An 18,320-nucleotide genomic window follows, 5' to 3' on the forward strand; every position below is an offset into this window, starting at 1 on the left:
TAACTTCCACATCTGTAAAATGAGGCAATAGATTCTATGATCCCTTTTTTTTTCTTTTAAGACTTACTTATTTATTTGAGAGAGAGAGAGAGCAGAAGGAAGGGCAGAGGGAGAAGGAAGGAGAAACCCAAGTCGACTGGACTCCACATTGAGCATCGAAATGCTCTAGGGCTCCAGGCAGAGCCCAGGTCTTGATATAAGGGTTGTGAGTTCAAGCCCTGTATTGGGCTCCACACTGAGCATGGGGCCTACTTTAAAAATAAATAAATAAATAATAAAAATCCATCTAGAGGAATACATTTGTAATTATGACGAAAATAATCAGGAATTTTGTGAAAAAGAATACTGAATGATATTTCACTTTTCTCCTGATTCTTTGCTAAAAAATATTTTTAAAATTAATAAATCCTGAAGGACAGCAATGCAAAGAAGAGTTTGGGCGGAAGAAGGAAGAGATATGTATTATCTCCACCATCATCAAAGGAATTATTATAACCAGGACTATCTGGGTCACTGTGAGTTTACATAATAGTATTTAATATAATACATATAATACGGATATTATATAAGATATATTATATGGTTATATATATTTTATAATTATACACTTTAAATAAATAATTTATTTATATAATGTATCCCATATATATTTTCCAGAATTAAAAGCTCTAAGTATCCAGATTGAAAAGGACAATAATGTTTCCCTACACAATGAATAAAAAGAGATGGACAACAAAGCATATTTTCATTTCCCCGATTTTAACGTATCAGGGAAAGAGATGATCAAAAGAAACTCCCAAGGAGGATGGGAAAGCATATTCTGAATAAAAGAATGAGAATTAGGATTTCATTATGCTCCTAATAGCCTAGGGTTGTCAGATTTGGCAATAAAAATATAGGACATGTAAATAAATTTGAATTTAAGATGAATAAGTAATTATTTAGTTTAATTATATCCCAAATATTGCAAAGGATATACTTAAAAATTGGTTGATCATCTGAATCATATTAAACTGGGTGAGCAAATCTACAGTACCAACAATGGGTGTAACTCTGCCGAGAACATCCAGGTAAGCATTATTTGCCTTTCCCTTACTCTAAGAAATCAAATAAAGCAACAAGGAGAAAAACAAAAGGCAACAACAGCAGAATGCCCTGCCCTGCCATATTTAGTAAAATAGGCAACAGATAATACCTGCAGAAACCAAGGACTTTTAAAAGTTACGTTAGAAATTAATTGTACATAAATTGCAAGGAAAATGTGAAGGCCCCTCATGGGTGGCAGATCTCAGAAAGTACTAGTAAAAGTACACTTCCTGAAAAGGAAAAACTCATCCAGAAATGCAAACTCTATAGCCCATAAATCTAACAACTGAAGGGTAAGGTAAGGTGAGCTTCAGCAGAAGTCATGAGGTTAGGATGCAGAGACAATGCACAGAGAAGATCTCTCTAAGAGGGCTCCTGGCAGTGGATCTCAGAAAAACCCAGCAGAATCTTACTCCATAAAGATCATGGGCTCCTTGGTAAGTGCAAGGGCTCTGTATTGTTTGCTGCTGCTGCTGAAGGGTCTGGGAATGCAGGGCTGGTGACAGAAATCCTTCCAGACTCAGCTTGGGTCAGAGGACCACAGGGAACAACCAGGGCTCCACAAAATACTTCTCAGAGGAGCCATCCTGGCTGGAATCAGTGGTCTCTATGACAGCAAAGAGAGGGCCTTTGAAAGGTCTGAAGCCTGGCAGGGAACCCTGGCCCCTCTCACCATCTATGAACTCAACTGCAAAAGCTGGACCAGAAAAACCATGTCATTATAAAATAAATGTTGAAGAAAGGCTATGGCACAACATTAGCACAAAGATTTTATAAGAAAAAATGTGAAAAGAGCTATAAGAAGGACGATCGCATGAATAATACTGAGAAAAATAAAAGTGATGTCATAGAACAGATAAAAATACTGACCACATATTTCATTAAAATAAACAGGTCATTGGGATCCCTGGGTGGCGCAGTGGTTTAGCGCCTGCCTTTGGCTCAGAGCGCGATCCTGGAGACCCGGGATTGAATCCCACGTCAGGCTCCCAGTGCATGGAGCCTGCTTCTCCCTCTGCCCTGTGTCTCTGCCTCTCTCTCTCTCTCTCTGTGTGACTATCATAAATAAATAAAAAAAATTAAATTAAAAAAAATGAGTAAACAGGTCATCAAGGTTAAAAAAAAGATTTTTTTTTAAGAGTTCCATCTACTAGGTAAAAATCTTAATGAAACTATCATCTCCATATTGGAAGATTGCGGACATACATGTAAGAACTTATACATTAGTAAGCTTTTCTTTGACACTTTTGTTAATTGCAGATTTAGAAAGTCCTTCTCTTTCAGATAACATAAAAAATATTTGTGTCTTTTATACGTTCGGTCCAATTTTTACATTTTATTAATCTTGCATTCTTTATCGAATATAGTTTGAAGCAGGAACATAATTATTTTACATTCACCATTTACTTCAGGATCATTTATTGAATAAACCTTCCTTTCCCTACTTATGAGAGGTTCTACTTTAATCATATTCCAAATTTACATGTATGTGAATATATAATACATGCATATATATACACACATGCATATATATCAATTGCTTTCTGGGCACTGTATTCAGTCTCATTAGTTTTCTTATTTGTAACTCATTTAGCATCAATATGTGAAGCTCAATTAGGAACAATAGGTATATTCTATTATCCATAAGAATATTAACACATCTAAAAATACTTTAAGGAAGGACTATAGAATTCTAGTTGAATAATAGTTATGTTTTGCAAAGGCATTTTACATTTAGTAGGGAAAACATACTACAAAGTTGTTTTTTTTTTTAAAGGAAATAACATGTATCCCAGTAAAATCATTCTTCAATAAAAATGTTAATGTTCCTGGATAGTGTGTATATATCCTACATAGCATGCATGTTTAATCTGGTTATTGTCTCTATCATACATAGTGTGGCTCTTTAGAAGACAAACAAGTTAGAGCCACATAAGCAATTATAATAGTAATGCCTTATTGCGTGTCAGTAGAGAAGCAATCAGCCCAGAAAAGGATTTTTCCCCCTAGATTTTATACATTAATAAGAAATGAGCAAATACTTCTTATGTTTTCAATGGGATTTATTTATATTTAAGTAAAAGTAGCAAATGTTAACAGAAGTTATTTCCTTAATCGTATTTATTTTGTATGACCACATTGTTATTGAGCAGCATTATGGAATGTTCTCTGGGTCTGCAGTTCTGAACTTTCCAACTATTATATGCGACCTCTTTCCCAAGTTTAAACATAACCTTGTACACTGAAGAAGCATGGCTTGTTATTGCAAAGTTGTCATGTGTGGCAAGCTGACATCAAAGGAGAAGCCTCTTGATGAAGAATGCTTTATCTTTCATTCATTCACAAAATGGTTTTTTTCTTTTTCTTTTTTTTACAAAATGGTATTTTTCTTTTTGTGTGATTATCCAACCCATGTGATTCTGTTTTCAATACTTTTTTCTTCTGATATTATGAAATCAAACCAGTTAAAACTAAGCAGTATAGCAATAAAACTAACCAAATACAGAGGATGTTAATCTTACATAGGATATTTTAGATGATATTTATGTTTTATGTTACACATATATATTTAATGTATGTGGGCAATAAAACGTTAAAAGCATGTAAACACACAGAAAAAATTTTCAAATCGATGCATTGTTTTAACACTCACAAAACCTTGGGTTTATTTCTTTTGCAAGAGTGCAGTGGAATAGTTTCACATTAAAATAAACAGGTCATTCTGCTTTCACTTCTTTTGGATTATTTTTAGGTAACAGAATAATTCTGTAATTTCATTGTGAAGACACCACTACTTGGTTAGGTATGATTATCAGATTTTAGGCCAATTTTGCCGCCCTCACATTCATGAACAATGATTAGATTATTTCACTACTTACTTTCCCAAATATGTGTTTATGCTGAAGATCCAAAAACTAAAATGGGGAGTCATTGGTGATAATAAATGTACAGTGATTGGTCCAGGACAATGACAAATCTTAGGAGTTGAAGTTTTTGTTGCTACGATAAAAGCTCTATTGTGTTAAGTTAGCTGTACAGAGAAGCATTTGGGGACAGGAAAATGCATATTTCTAAGAAAGCATATTGCATGCTTATTTGACTGTTAGAAATTCTCCGGTTTGATGCATCACTGATATTTAAGATGGAATCTACATGCAGCTTCTTCAGCAAGCTTGTTGCTCCATCAAGAGTCAGCGTTATTACGGATGTCTCACAGCCTGTCACTATGTGTGTCTGTGCTCACTGCAGTCTCCAACAAAATCCAATGTCAAATTCAGAACTGAAGTGTTGTTTTATTTCAGATACCTACAACACCTACAAAAAAGAAAATTTCAAAAAAACAGCAAATTTTGTTAGAGTTCTTATAGTACTTTTAATAGTTATATGAGTTATTTTTGTGTCTACTACAAATTTTTGTGTAAGAATACGTTTTTAGTATGAATTATTATTATTGAGGTGACTTAGAAATTATTTTATGATCTATTCAGAGGAATTCCACCATAGACAACAGTTAAAATATTTTACATATATTTTCATTTCAAATGACTTAAAAAACAATTTTGTATTAGATAAAATTTCAAGCCCACAAAGTAAAATGAACATCCCCACATACCCATCAACCATCCTAAAAGATTATCAACAATTCTGTTTATCATTCTTCAGTGACGTTTGTTGATTGTTTAAATAGCAGGCAGTTTCCCCTGTTTCACCTCTTTCAAAATTCACGAAACCCAAATGAACTAGGTTAGAGGGAGATTACTATAAAGCTAATAAAGTTTGTTTGCATGAGTACCTTCCAACATGTTCACATGTGTATATATTTCTGTTAAATTTGCAAAAGTTACATATTTCAACCATAATCATAAGACGATTATCTTCCCATTTCAACTGTCCCTTAGTCATATTTTCTCTGATTATAACTATCGGGTGGCAGTGGGCATTTCTGAGATTTTGTTAAGGATTTTGTGAAGGGATATATTTTTGTGCTTTGCCATCTCTTCTATATATAGTTATATTAATGGTGGTCATTCCAGTTTGGAGTGTTTTCTAGCAAAAATATAAATATGGTCGGGACGCCTGGGTGGCTCAGCAGTTAAGCGCCTCCCTTCAGCCCAGGGCGTGATCTTGGAGTCCCGTGATCGAGTCCCACATCAGGCTCCCTACATGGAGCCTGCTTCTCCCTCTGCCTGTGTCTCTGCCTCTCTCTCTGTGTCTCTCATGAATAAATAAATAAAATCTTAAAAAAGTATATAAATATGGTCATTTCAAAGAATATTTAAGAGGACTCATTCCATAGAAAACTTGAAATGCCTTGAAATGTTATAGTTTAGATATCAGAGCAACTTAATAGAGGTTTCTCCAAAGTTGACAACAATCCTAAAAATTACATTGCTGCTGAAGAGTTAAGAATTTGAAGGAAAACTCTGTAAAGTGTAAAAAAAATTTTTTTCATCCACTATGCTAGAGGATAGTCCAAATTATTTTTTTATTCTTTCTATTGCAAAATTGTCAAATGAAGAGGTAATCAACGTGTAGCAACCCCTAAAAAGTAAGGTAAAAGTATTACAGAGCTGTAAGTAAAAATATGTAATTTCCCTTACATTATGTGATATTTGAAAAATTTGTTAACTTTTAAACATTATGTCATTTTGGGGCTTCTGGCTGCTTCAGTTGGTAGAGCACACTACTCTTGACTTCAAGCCCTACATTGGGCATGGAACCTATGCAGAGTTGAACTGACTGTATATTCATAATTTTGTGTTTCTTTTCTTAAAGTGAGTTCTCCAAATATTATTAAGCCTTAGGTTCCACAATTCCCGGATCCATCCCCAAGGTAGGTAGTATTATTTATCCCTGTTTATTTATTTTTTTTAAATTTTTTTAAAGATTTATTTATTTATTTATGATAGACATAGAGAGAGAGAGGCAGAGACAAAGGAGGAGGGAGAAGCAGGCTCCATGCCGGGAGCCTGACGTGGGACTCGATCCCGGGACCTCAGGATCGCGCCCTGGGCCAAAGGCAGGCGCCAAACCACTGAGCCACCCAGGGATCCCCCTATTTATCCCTGTTTAAATTAGAATTCAGAGAGGTCATTTATCAAGAGGTAGTAGAGGAGGCTTTAAAGTCTGCTTAAAGACTTTCTGACCCTAAAACATATAATCTTATATGTCAAGTCGGCTAGGCTATGATTCCACGTTGTTTGGTCAAACACTAGTCCAGATGTTGCCGTGAAGGTTTTTTTTAGATGAGATTAATATTTAAGCAGTAGATTTTCAGTAAAGCACAGTCCCTTGTGTGATATGGGTGGATCTCACCCAAGCAGTTGAAGGCCGTAAAAGAAAAGACTGAGGTCCTTTGAGTAAGGATGTTTCTGCCCTCACATCACCTTTGAGCTCAAGACTGCAAAATCACCTCTTCCCAGGGGCTCCAGCCTGCTAGCCTGTCTTGCAGATTTTGGACTCCCAGTCCTTACAATTGTGTGTGCCAATTTCTTCAAATGTCTCTTTATATAAATCCCACTGGTTCTGTTTCTCTGGAGACCCATGATGTGCAATAAGAAGTACAAAGAACTCTGGGACTACATCAAAATAAAAAGCTTTGGCACAGTGAAGGAAACCATCAACAAAACAGAAAAGGCAACCTACTGAATGAAAGAATATATTTGCAGATGATATCTGATAAAGGGTTAATATCCAAAGTATTTAAAGAACTTATACAACTCAACACCAAAAAGCCTCCCAAACAATGCAATTCAAAAAATGGGTAGAAGACCTGCATAGACATTTTTGCAAAGAAGACATCCAGATGGCCAATAGGCACATGAAAAGATACTCAACATCACTAATCATCAGGGAAATGCAAATCAAAGCCACAGTGAGACATCACCTTACGCATGTCATGATGGTTAAAATAAAAATCACAGAAAAAGAAATTTAAAACAAATTAAAAAAAAAGATTTTGTTTATTCATGAGAGACATAGAGAGAGGAAGAGACATAGGCAGAGGGAGAAGCAGGCTCCTTGAGGGGAGCCTGGTGCAGGACTCAATCCTGGGACTCCAGGACCATGCCCTGAGCTGGAGGCAGATGCTCAACCTCTGAGCCACCCAGGCATCCCAAGAAAAAGAAATGTTAACTAAGATTAGAGAATAGAGAACTCTAAAACACTTGGTGGGAATGTAAATTGGTACAGTCACTGTGGAAAATAGTATGGAGTTTCCTCAAAAAATGAAGAATAGAAATACCATATGATCCAATAATCCCACTATGGATATTTGCCTGAAGAAAACAAAAACATATATGAAAAGATATATGCACCCCTATGCTTAATAAAGTGTTATTTGCAATAGCCAAGATATGGAAGCAACCTAAGAGTCTAACAATAGGTGAATGGATAAGGAAGATGTAGTATGTGTATGTACACACACACACACACACACACACACAGAGGAATATTATGCAGCCATAAAAGGACAAGATCATACCATTTGTTGGCAACATGGATGGATCTAGAGAATATTATACTGAGTGAAATAAATCAGGCTGAGAAGGACAAATACCATATGATTTTTCTCATATGTGGAATCTTAAAAAAATGAATAAACAAAAGCATAATTATACCTGTAAATACTGAGAACAAATTGATGGTTGCCAGAGGGGTCGGAGTGTGGGATGGGCAAAATTGATAAATGGGCTTGGGAGATACAGGCTTCCAGTTATGGAATGAGTAAGTCATGGAACTAAAAGGCACAGCATAGGGGATATAGTCAGTGATATTATAATAGGGCTGTATGGTGACAGATGGTAGCTACACTTGGGGTGAGCATAGCATAATATATAAACTTGATGAATCACTATACTATATTGTATGTCTGAAACTAACGCAACATTTTGTGTCAAGTACACTCAAATAAAAAAACTAATAAAAAATTCTTCAAAAATAATACAAAGAACTATATGCTAGTGTTGGCTCTCTGTTACTAATCATATAATCTTGGCAATTCATTTATCCTCTTTAGGCTTTAGTCTCATTATCTCCAAAGTAAGGAAATCATTTTATTTTTTTAAAGATTTTATTTATTTTTTCATAAGAGACACACACACACACACACACACACACACAGAGAGAGACAGAGACATATGCGGAGGGAGAAGCAGGCTCCATGCAGGGAGCCTGATGCAGGACTCTATCCCAGAACTCCAGGATCATGCTGTGAGCCGAAGGCAGACGCTCAACCACTGAGCCACCCAGGTGTCCCAGGAAATAATTTTAGAACAAGAATTCTTAATCTTGGCACAACTGACATTTTGGGTTAAGTAATACTTTGTTGTAGGGGAACTGTTCTATGTCTTCTAGGACGTTTAGCAGCATCAATGGCTCCAACCACTAAATGCCAGTAGTATGATCCAGTTGTGGCAACCATATATATCTCCAGACATTTTTAAATATCCCCTAATTGAGGATGGGGGGAAAATGTTCCTTCCATCCTATTTGAGCGCTGCTGTATTAGATCATCTTTAAGTTATAACGTATACATAGGTAATATTTTTGTAGAAATTATATAGGCTGAGGCAGCTTTGGAACCTTCAGGAGAAGACTGACCATATAGTGGGATGTTATAAAGGTTATTTTAATATTTTGTAATTCTTTTTTTTTAATCTTTTTTTTTTCTTATTTATTTATGATAGTCACAGAGAGAGAGAGGCAGAGACACAGGCAGAGGGAGAAGCAGGCTCCATGCACCGGGAGCCTGACGTGGGATTCGATCCCGGGTCTCCAGGATCGCACCCTGGGCCAAAGGCAGGCGCCAAACCGCTGCGCCACCCAGGGATCCCAATATTTTGTAATTCTTATAAATAAAGTTTTCTTTAGTTCCTATAAGAAAGAAGCAAAAAAATGGAGAAAGGTCAGAAAGATTGGCAACATAAAGCTCTTGGCAATGTGAGCCACAGGCAACTTGAAGACAGTCACAGGAATGAGAGAATAGATAAAAAGGGGAGAAGGATGGAATATAGTGCTTATCGTCTCAGAAATGAATCTTAGAATCTTAGCTGGAAAATGATTGTTGTTTCAAATCCAAACCACCAGTGGCAACCTTGTGCTCAGTACTGGTGGAGGGCACAGTTTACCACAGGGTAGGCTAGGCTTCTTGCATGCATGGGAACTTGTCAATGTCTACATGATTCTGCAGTGCATATTGTCTTGCTAATAGTGATGCAAAAAAAGTTATTTATCCAAAGAATACTTTTTGGGGTGGAGTAAGGAGGGAGTATGGTTTGTCTGAATAAGTGTAGTTATCTTCACACTCCTTTTAAATAACCAAAAAGAGAAAAACATAGCAGCATTCCACTAGATGGTGCTATATCAAACTAATTCAAGAAGCATGGCTAAATCAGGTTGGATGGGATCCTATCTTTCCCAGCATATTTTCTCAGTCCTTTTGAAATAATTTGGATTTAGCTATACTTCAAATGAAAGATACCTGCCAATTAAAAAAAAATCCCATTATAGTGTTAATCTCCACTTTTGATTCTAAATACACATATTTCTTTTCCAAGCAACTTGTCAACAAAGTGAGACTCAGGCCCAGAAGGCACCAGAATATATTGTGTTCTTAGCAAAAGATTTGTTATTTTTTTCTATTTTAATTAATGCTGTAGTCAGGTGATTTTTTAAAAAAGATTTTATTTATTTATTCATGAGAGACAGAGACACAGGCAGAGGGAGAAGCAGGCTCCATGCAGGGAGCCTGATGTGGGACTCGATCCCAGGTCTCCAGGATCATGCCCTGGGCTGAAGGTAGCGCTAAACTGCTGAGCCACCCGGGCTGCCCTGCAGTCAGGTGATTAATAGCACTATTACTGGGCTTTAGGTGCATGCAAAACTGGTATAAAAACATTTTATTTTTAAAATTTTTATTGATATAAAAACATTTTAACTTGAATTTCTTCAATGCTCTGTTGACTGGTAGTCAGAGATGACTTTTGTGCCTACCCTTGGCAATCTGAGGTATTAAAAAGGCAGAAGCTAGGATATTAAAATACTTTGCAGAGCTCTGAAATACAAAAATGTGCTCCAAAGGGTAGCCCTATATAGCAGACTCTTGGAAGTCTGTTTTTTTGTTTTGTTTTGTTTTTTTTTTAAGATTTATTTATTTATTTATGATAGACATAGAGAGAAAGAGAGGCAGAGATTCAGGAGGAGGGAGAAGCAGGCTCCATGCCGGGAGCCCGACGCGGGACTCGATCCCGGGACTCCAGGATCGCGCCCTGGGCCAAAGGCAGGTGCCAGACTGCTGAGCCACCCAGGGATCCCCCCGGAAGTCTGGTTTTATGGAAATTTGCAGAGAACTTAGCTATTATGCATTCAGATAATGTCAAAATGAGCAGGTCTAAGAGTTCATTTAGGCAATTATCTCCTAACTGGGAATTTGTGAGATTTACAATCTACTGAAATCTTTAATGACTTGGGGAGAAAAAGGACAAAAATATCCTATGTTTTATAAATATGTCAGTCTATTAGTATGGATGAGCGAAGGGAAAGTCCCCCCCAACTCCACCAACCCCTACTTCCCGCAGCTGATAAACGTGTTTTTTTTTTTTTAAGAGATTTTATTTATTTATGAGAGAGAAAGAGAGAGAGAAAGAGACTGAGAGAGAGGCAGAAACACAGGCACAGGGAGAAGCAGGCTCCATGCAGGGAGCCGGACGTGGGACTCGATTCTGGGTCCCCAGGATCACGCCCTGGGCCCAAGGTGGCCCAGCGGTTTAGGGCTGCCCTAAACATGTTTTTTTTGTTTGTTTGTTTTACTCTTGACTCTTATCAGAACTAGGCTTATTTATACAGCAAAATAGTAAGCCACCCTCAAGAGTGCTGGGGATAGTAGTCAGCAATGGGTGGAAGGCAAGGGGGGGGAATTATTGCATTACTTGCAGTTCCAATCCTATTTAAAACACAGTGAGAACATAAAGATAAATAAAATGGTCTCAATGGTGGCTAGAAAAAAAAAAGTGGCTAGAGTTAGGCAGAGAACAACTAAATTGAAAGTCAAAGGTAAAAGTCAAGGAAATTGAAGGAAAATCCTGCCCTCATGTAGTCACCATATACCTCTATTAATAAAAAGTATTTAAAAAACACATTTATACATTTTTTTCACATATTTTCCATCAAAATAATGGAGAGGAAGGATGAGCACAAGTGAACCAACCAGCACACTGAGGTGCTAAAGCAAACACAAAATTCTACTAAACAGGTTTGCCTAAGGGCAGGGCCTGACTATAAAGTCTCTTTCCTTCAAAACTCACTAGAAGCAATTCTTTTTCTTAGTCTATTAGAAACATCTTGGTAAAAATCCTTATCAAACTGATACAAACTATAACAATTGATTATTTTTAAGAATTTATTTATTTACTTATTTGACACAGAGACAGACCACAGGGGGAGCCCAGGCAGAGGGAGAGGGAGAAACAGACTCTCCACTGAGCCAAGAAAGAGCCCAAGGAGGGGACGGGGCTCCATCCCAGGATGAAGAGAGAAACCTAACCAACTGAGCCACCCAGGCACCCCTATAACAACTGATTTAAAGATTTAAAGACAGTGAGAAGCAGGAGGGAGAATGGCAGAGGAGACCCCTCAGTACTTCCAGCCAGTGGAGGGCCCTCAAACAAACCACCGTTTGGAGTTGTAAATTTAGTCTCATCGTCATACCTTCGAGATTTCCCTAGGGTCTGTATCTCCCCTGTTCTAGAGAAACATTCCCTAAATTATCAAGTGTCCCACTTTTGGCCCCTTTCTACACCCACCCACAAGTTAACACACATTCTGTAAGGAAAAATAAAAATTCCTTAGCAAAAAACATTTGGAAAACATTACATACTCTGTCACCTATTTAGAGATTTCTGGTGCAATTGGGTGTATTAAAGAGTATAAAAGTACTCTGAGAGGTTCTGGAAAAGGAAGATCTCTATCTGAATTTAGCATTCCCCAAGTTTAAATCCCCTTCCCCATCCTCACCTCCACCTTTACAAATACCTATTAGCATTTCTTGGACCTAGTAGAGTCCTAGTAGAGTGTTCATAAAAATTCCAGGGATATTCCTGGGATAAAAGTATTACATCTTCTTGCCACATGGAAAGGATTGTGAAGATTGAGAGGACTTACCAAAGGGATCTACTTAATATCCTGAGAGTTCAGATTTTTGCTTAAATTTGGCTTCTTGGTACAGTTGTTTAGCTTTTGCCCTATCATTCTCCTAATTGAAACATCATCTGTGTTGGGAAATAACTGCTTTGTGACTCCTGTAAAAGACAACAACAATGACACACAAAAATCCTTTTTGAGTCCTTTGCATCTTAAGGTATGAACTAAGATAAGGCATCAGGCAATCCACAATGTAATTTTGTCTCCATTTTGCAGAAGTAGTCTAAACACCCATGAGATATTTAAATACATGAATATATAGGCAGGGTCTGCAAAGCAAACTAAGAGATACTGAAGGTCTATGTTAGAAACTGAGAGCATACATATTGTATTCCTATGGTACTGCAGCTTTAACCTTGCTACTTCTCTGAACTCTAGATCCCCTTGCTCCAAAATGTTAGTTTATTTTTATCCATTCTCAGCATCAGCTGAAACAACTAAATTCTTTTGACTGTTTTCCAACTAAGAAGTGGCATATTAAAATACAGAGAACTTAGATTCAGTGATTCCCTAAATTTGTTTGATATTTGTAAAAAAATTATTTGATAATCTAGATTATTATATTTGAGGAGATTCATTAACCTAAAAACTGTAAGCAGGATGAAGGAGGGCATGTGATGTAATGAGCACTGGGTGTTATATACAACTGATGAATCACTGAACTCTACCTCTGAAACTAATAGTACACTATATATTAATTAGTTGAATTTAAATAAAATAAAATTAAGAAAACTATAAGTAGGAAATTAGCTCCTATTTTTCTAGAATAAAAGATAAAGGATCTAGAACCACGATAAGAAAGAAAATAAGACATAAACTGTTACTGAAATTTTGTTTGAAAGGATTTTGAAATGCATTTTTCTGAAGTTATGAATTTTATGAATTCAAACATATAAGTGAAATAAAATTTAGTTTAATTTTAATAACTACTTTACTGTACATTTTTTTCTGTAAAATTTACTATATTTAATAAGAGGTTTAGGCTATCTTGAGATTTTTCTTTGATAGAAAAATAAAAAGAACATGAAAGAACGACTTAACCTTGAATGGTAAAATAATTTCAAATTCATGTGACAATGTAATACAATCATATTATACCTATAATTTCTTGAACTTCATTCTGATTCATAGCTGGTTTTACGGCTTTGTCCCTGGAAGTAGAGGACTTTGCTCCTGTCAGGCTGTGTGTGGCCATGTATTCATTTGTGTAAAGTACTTGCATTAAATCATTAATAAACTTCTGAGGCTTGCTCTTGTTACAACGGGAAATCTGCCATTTTTCAATCTTGAACTAGAAAATACAAAGTAATAACTGAAATTAGAAAAAGAAAAGGAAAGTAGTATCTGGATAAATATATTACTAATCGAGTTAAGACACACCAGAAACAAAATCAATATTCTTTAAGGTGATGTATTTTACTCTTAATACATATTTTACATTTCAGGGGTTATCTTTGATATAATTCCCAATTTTATGAGGTATTTGTTTCAGAGTTTATACAAACTCTTGTCATGTAATCTGGAATTGGATAGTTTAAGGATAAGTCCCATCCTCAACACCTCCTATTAGGTGTGGTAGGCAGAATAATGACCCACTGAAGCTATCCATGACCCTGGAACCTGTGAATATATGACCTTATATGGGGTGTGATTAAAGTTAAGGACCTTGAAATGGGGGAAATTATCCTGGATTATTCAGGGCCCAATTTTATCACATGAGCCCTTAAATGCAGAAGAGGGAGGCAGAAGAGTGGGGCAGAAGAGTGGGTCAGAAACAAGACCGGAAGGAAGAGGACACATTGGAAGTGAGAGGGGCTTTGCCTTCATGGCTGGTTTTGAAGGTGGTAGAATGGGCCATAAACCAGGGAATGTGGTTACCTCAAGAAGTGGGAATGGCCTTCAGTTTCCCGTCAGCAAGAAAATGGGGAACTCAATTCCACAACCACAAGAAACTGAATTCTACAATAACCTAAAGGAGCAGGAAACAGATTCTTCCATAGAGCCTCCAGAAAGGAATGTACCTGCTGCCTCCTAGATTTTACCACACTTCTGACCTTCAGCACTCTGAGATAATACATTTGTGTTATTATAAATCACCAAGTTTGTGACCATCTGTGACATAGCAAAAGGAAACTGATACACCAATATTCAAATATCCTAAATGTTGGATATTAGTATTTAATTATTGCTGTGGAAGGCATATTTTCCAAAACTGATATTGGATTCTAATGAAACTCTGGTCCTTTTAGCTTCTGTTCCTTGAAGAGAAATTGGAGAAGTAGGAAAAGATTATATTCTTCCAACATGCAGAGGCTGAAGTTTACCTTCTATCAATGATATAATTTTGTAACCCTCAATGCATAGTTATCCCTCACTGATTTAAGAATTTTCTAGTTTAATGACCTCATCCTTGACCACAATTTGACTGTAGTTTTCTAAATTGGATATTTGTGAAACAAATATTGTTTTGATTTATCGTTAAAAAATTGTTTTATATAATTTCAATGTTAGGGTCATGACCTAAAATTACCTAATGTTATCTGATAAAACAATGATCATTTTGTAGCCTTTTTTTAAAAAAAAAATCTTATTTTTAAGTAATCTCTACACCCAACGTGGGGCTCAAACTCTCAGCCCTTAGGTCAAAAGTAGCATGCTCTACCAACCAAGCCAGCCAGGTGCCCCATCATTTCATAGTCTTATTTCAATTTTTTCATTTACTGTATCCCAGAGAAAGTTAGAGCAGGTATTCCAACTGACCTGTTTTTCATCAGTATGATGCTCTTCTTCAGCTTTCAAGGAAATAGGTGAACTGGAATTAGAGTTAGAATTACTGCACGTTGAGGCAAATGAGTCTGGTGAGGAGTTGTTTGTTGCCCTCCAGAGGGTGGATGCAGATGTGGACATGGTTCCTCCACCCTTAAGCAGGGCCTCTGCCATACCAACCAATTCTTCAAACTGTGTGACCGCCTGTGGTAACACTGATGGCAAGAAAAAGTGACCCTTTATAAATACTTTTATTTATTTTTTTTTATATTTTTTTTATAAATACTTTTAATAACAGGGGCATATATTCCTATTTTTAAATTGTGCGTATATACATATTACATAGCATGTATAGAAATAGGTAGAACAAACTGTTAACATTTACTACTTTTTATTTTTTTTTAGATTTTATTTATTCATGAGAGGGAGAGAGAGAGAGATGCAGAGACACAGGCAGAGGGAGAAGCAGGCTCCATGCAGGGAGCCGACGTGGGACTCGATACCAGGTCTCCGGGTCACCCTGAGCTGAAGGCGGCGCTAAACCGCTGAGCCACGGGGGCTGCCCCATTTTGGAAAATAAACACGGTAAGAAGAGTGGTTGGGATGTACTTACTTTTTATTTTTTGATTTAATAATGGCTTAATAATAAATCAATTTTAAAACATCTAGTTATATTTAAATGTATATGCATTACTTCATAACTAAAATGAATGGTTCTTTCTTTCTTTATTTAATTTTATTTTAACAGATTTATTTATTTATTCATGAGAGACACAGAGAGAGGCAGAGACACAGGCAGAGGGAGAAGCAGGCTCCCCTCAGAGAGCCTGATGCAGGGACTGGGACTCATTCTACAGACCTGGGAACCACACCCTGAGACGAAGGCGGATGCTCAACCGCTGAGCCACCCAGTCGTCCCTAAAATGAATGGTTTAAGGAGTTGATTCTTTTTTCTAATTGCTAAGAGTATTATTTGAAGGGTTTTAATCTCATTTGGAGACATTAATCATCAATCGCCTTCCAGATACATCAGGCCAGTTTAAATGACCATTAAATAAACCATTTATATTCAAATTTATTAAAATAAATTTTCAGTGACCTTTGTGTGTGGTTTTCCAGGGAGTCAAATTTCATCAAATTAATAAAAATTTGTTGCCATAGGGAGACAGAATATGAGAGACTCCTAACTCTGGGAAATGAACAAGGGGTGGTGGAAAGGGAGATGAGTGGGTGGGGAGTGTAACTGGGTGAGGGGCACTGAGGGAGGCACTTGATGGGATGAGCACTGGGTGTTATGCTATATGTTGGCAAATTGAACTCCAATATAAAAAATAAGGCCTAATGAATCAAAGAGACTTCATTCACACTTTAAATCTTGGGAAATATTTTAAACCCTAGAAAGTTTTTAATTGCATGCCTAAATAGGAATAGGGATGTTAAAGACCTGATAAAGGCAAAATATAGAAACTGGTTTCTCTGGGACAGCGAAGAGAAAACAACTATTTACATTATCTTTTCAAGAGCATATCAACAATTCAAGAAAGCCTTTGAATAAGAGAAAGCAGACTTTCAATCTTATACTTGTGTTAAAAGATGGGCACTGAGTGCAGCACTTGATGGGATGAGCACTGGGTGTTATGCTATATGTTGACAAATCGAATTCCAATAAAAAAATATACACACACACAAAAAATTTGTTGACGATTCAAAACTGTTTTTACATGTTAAGGATGAATTTTGGTAATCAGCTGAATATTCTCTTTGTTCCTTTTTTTTTTTTTTTTTTATGATAGTCACAGAGAGAGAGAGAGAGAGGCAGAGACACAGGCGGAGGGAGAAGCAGGCTCCATGCACCGGGAGCCTGATGTGGGATTCGATCCCGGGTCTCCAGGATCGCGCCCTGGGCCAAAGGCAGGCGCCAAACCGCTGCGCCACCCAGGGATCCCATCTTTGTTCCTTTTTTGATGGAAACTTACACATTCAAAGGTTCATGTGTCCATGTAAAATGGTTTTCTCTAGTTATGGTTATATCTAGTTTGTTTCCTAAGAACAAATAACATTTTGGTGGAGTTGGAAGACACTATGAACCCCCTCTGATACAACTCACACTGTTTGAGGGCTTTGGCTGCTGAAGAAGTAAAAAGACCGAAAATTTTTTAGACTTTTCTTAATCATATTATTAAGCTATAATCTTTGGACTAATATTTGATTTGAGAGCTGAAAATCAGGCATATTGATGACACATCCAAATCAATACATCTACTACTATATTAATAGAAAAAAACAGTAAAATCTATTAAAATCCTCCTTTATATTCTTTCAATTAATATTTAACTAAGCACCTCTCGTGTCCCATTTGCTAACTCAAGAAGCAATTACTCATTGAGCATTTAATAATATGAAACATTTATCTAGCTTTTATTCTGTGCCAGGCACTATTCTGAGGGCTTTACTGATGTTCATTCATTTAATACTCACTGCTCTCTGAACTAGATATCATCATCACCCCCAGTTTATAGAGGAGGAAAATTAGGCAGTGAGAGAGGCTAAAAAACCCATCCAGGGTCAACACAATTAGTGAGAAGAAGAGCAAAGATTCAAACTCAGACTTAGCCAATTCCATGCTATAAACTACTGTGTTATGTAGATTTTTGACATTTGCCAGCCACTCTATTAAGTGCTAGAGGAGAGACTGGGAGCACACCAGATGTGATCCTGGACTTTTGGACTGGGTGGGGGCGGCAGGAGGTGGGTTATGCAACCATGGCGTGAGTAAGAATTTGGCCTGCTTAAAGAGAGGTCTGGCCTCCCTTGTTCTTGGAAAGGAACCTCTAGGGATGTCTGGGTAGGTCAGTGTTTGAGCATCTGCCTTTGGCTCAGGGCGTGACCCCAGGTCTGGGGATAGAGTCTCACATCAGGCTCCCTGTGAGGAGCCTGCATCTCCCTCTGTCTATATCTCTGCCTCTCTCTTTGTGTCTCCCATGAATAAATTAAAAAAATATTTAAAAGGAAAAAAAGAAAGAAAAGAAAAGAAAAGAAAAGAAAAGAAAAGAAAAGAAAAGAAAAGAAAAAGAAACCTCTAAACCCTTGGAATTTTCTGAGTGACAGAAGGAGTGTCTTTGTTATTCAAGGTGAGCCACACCTGATAGCTCATGCTAAGATATATTTCAGGGTGTGAACAATCACACTCAATAGTCTTATCATGGAACCTGACCACAGCCAGAAAGCTAGAAAGATTAGTCTGAGTTCAACATAGGCAATCAATTAGT

At 36.9% G+C, this 18,320-nt stretch overlaps 1 protein-coding gene across 3 annotated transcripts in view; it reads right to left on the bottom strand.

Annotated features, from left to right (window-relative positions):
- Positions 1–3,131: 3,131 nt before the first annotated feature.
- The window catches only part of BEND6 (BEN domain containing 6), a 63,472-nt gene continuing 48,283 nt past the window's right edge, over positions 3,132–18,320 (bottom strand). For all 3 annotated transcript variants that reach the window (XM_041769333.1, XM_041769318.1, XM_041769326.1), the window contains 4 exons: positions 15,046–15,266; positions 13,384–13,576; positions 12,247–12,383; positions 3,132–4,401 (listed from right to left, as the gene is read on the bottom strand). In XM_041769333.1, coding sequence (XP_041625267.1) covers positions 12,256–12,383; positions 13,384–13,576; positions 15,046–15,266 — 542 coding nt within the window. In that variant the 3' untranslated portion in view covers positions 3,132–4,401; positions 12,247–12,255. The remainder of the gene's footprint in view (positions 4,402–12,246; positions 12,384–13,383; positions 13,577–15,045; positions 15,267–18,320) is intronic.

The sequence above is a fragment of the Vulpes lagopus genome, chromosome 1 (assembly GCF_018345385.1).
Source record: "Vulpes lagopus strain Blue_001 chromosome 1, ASM1834538v1, whole genome shotgun sequence".
Lineage (NCBI taxonomy): Eukaryota > Metazoa > Chordata > Mammalia > Carnivora > Canidae > Vulpes > Vulpes lagopus.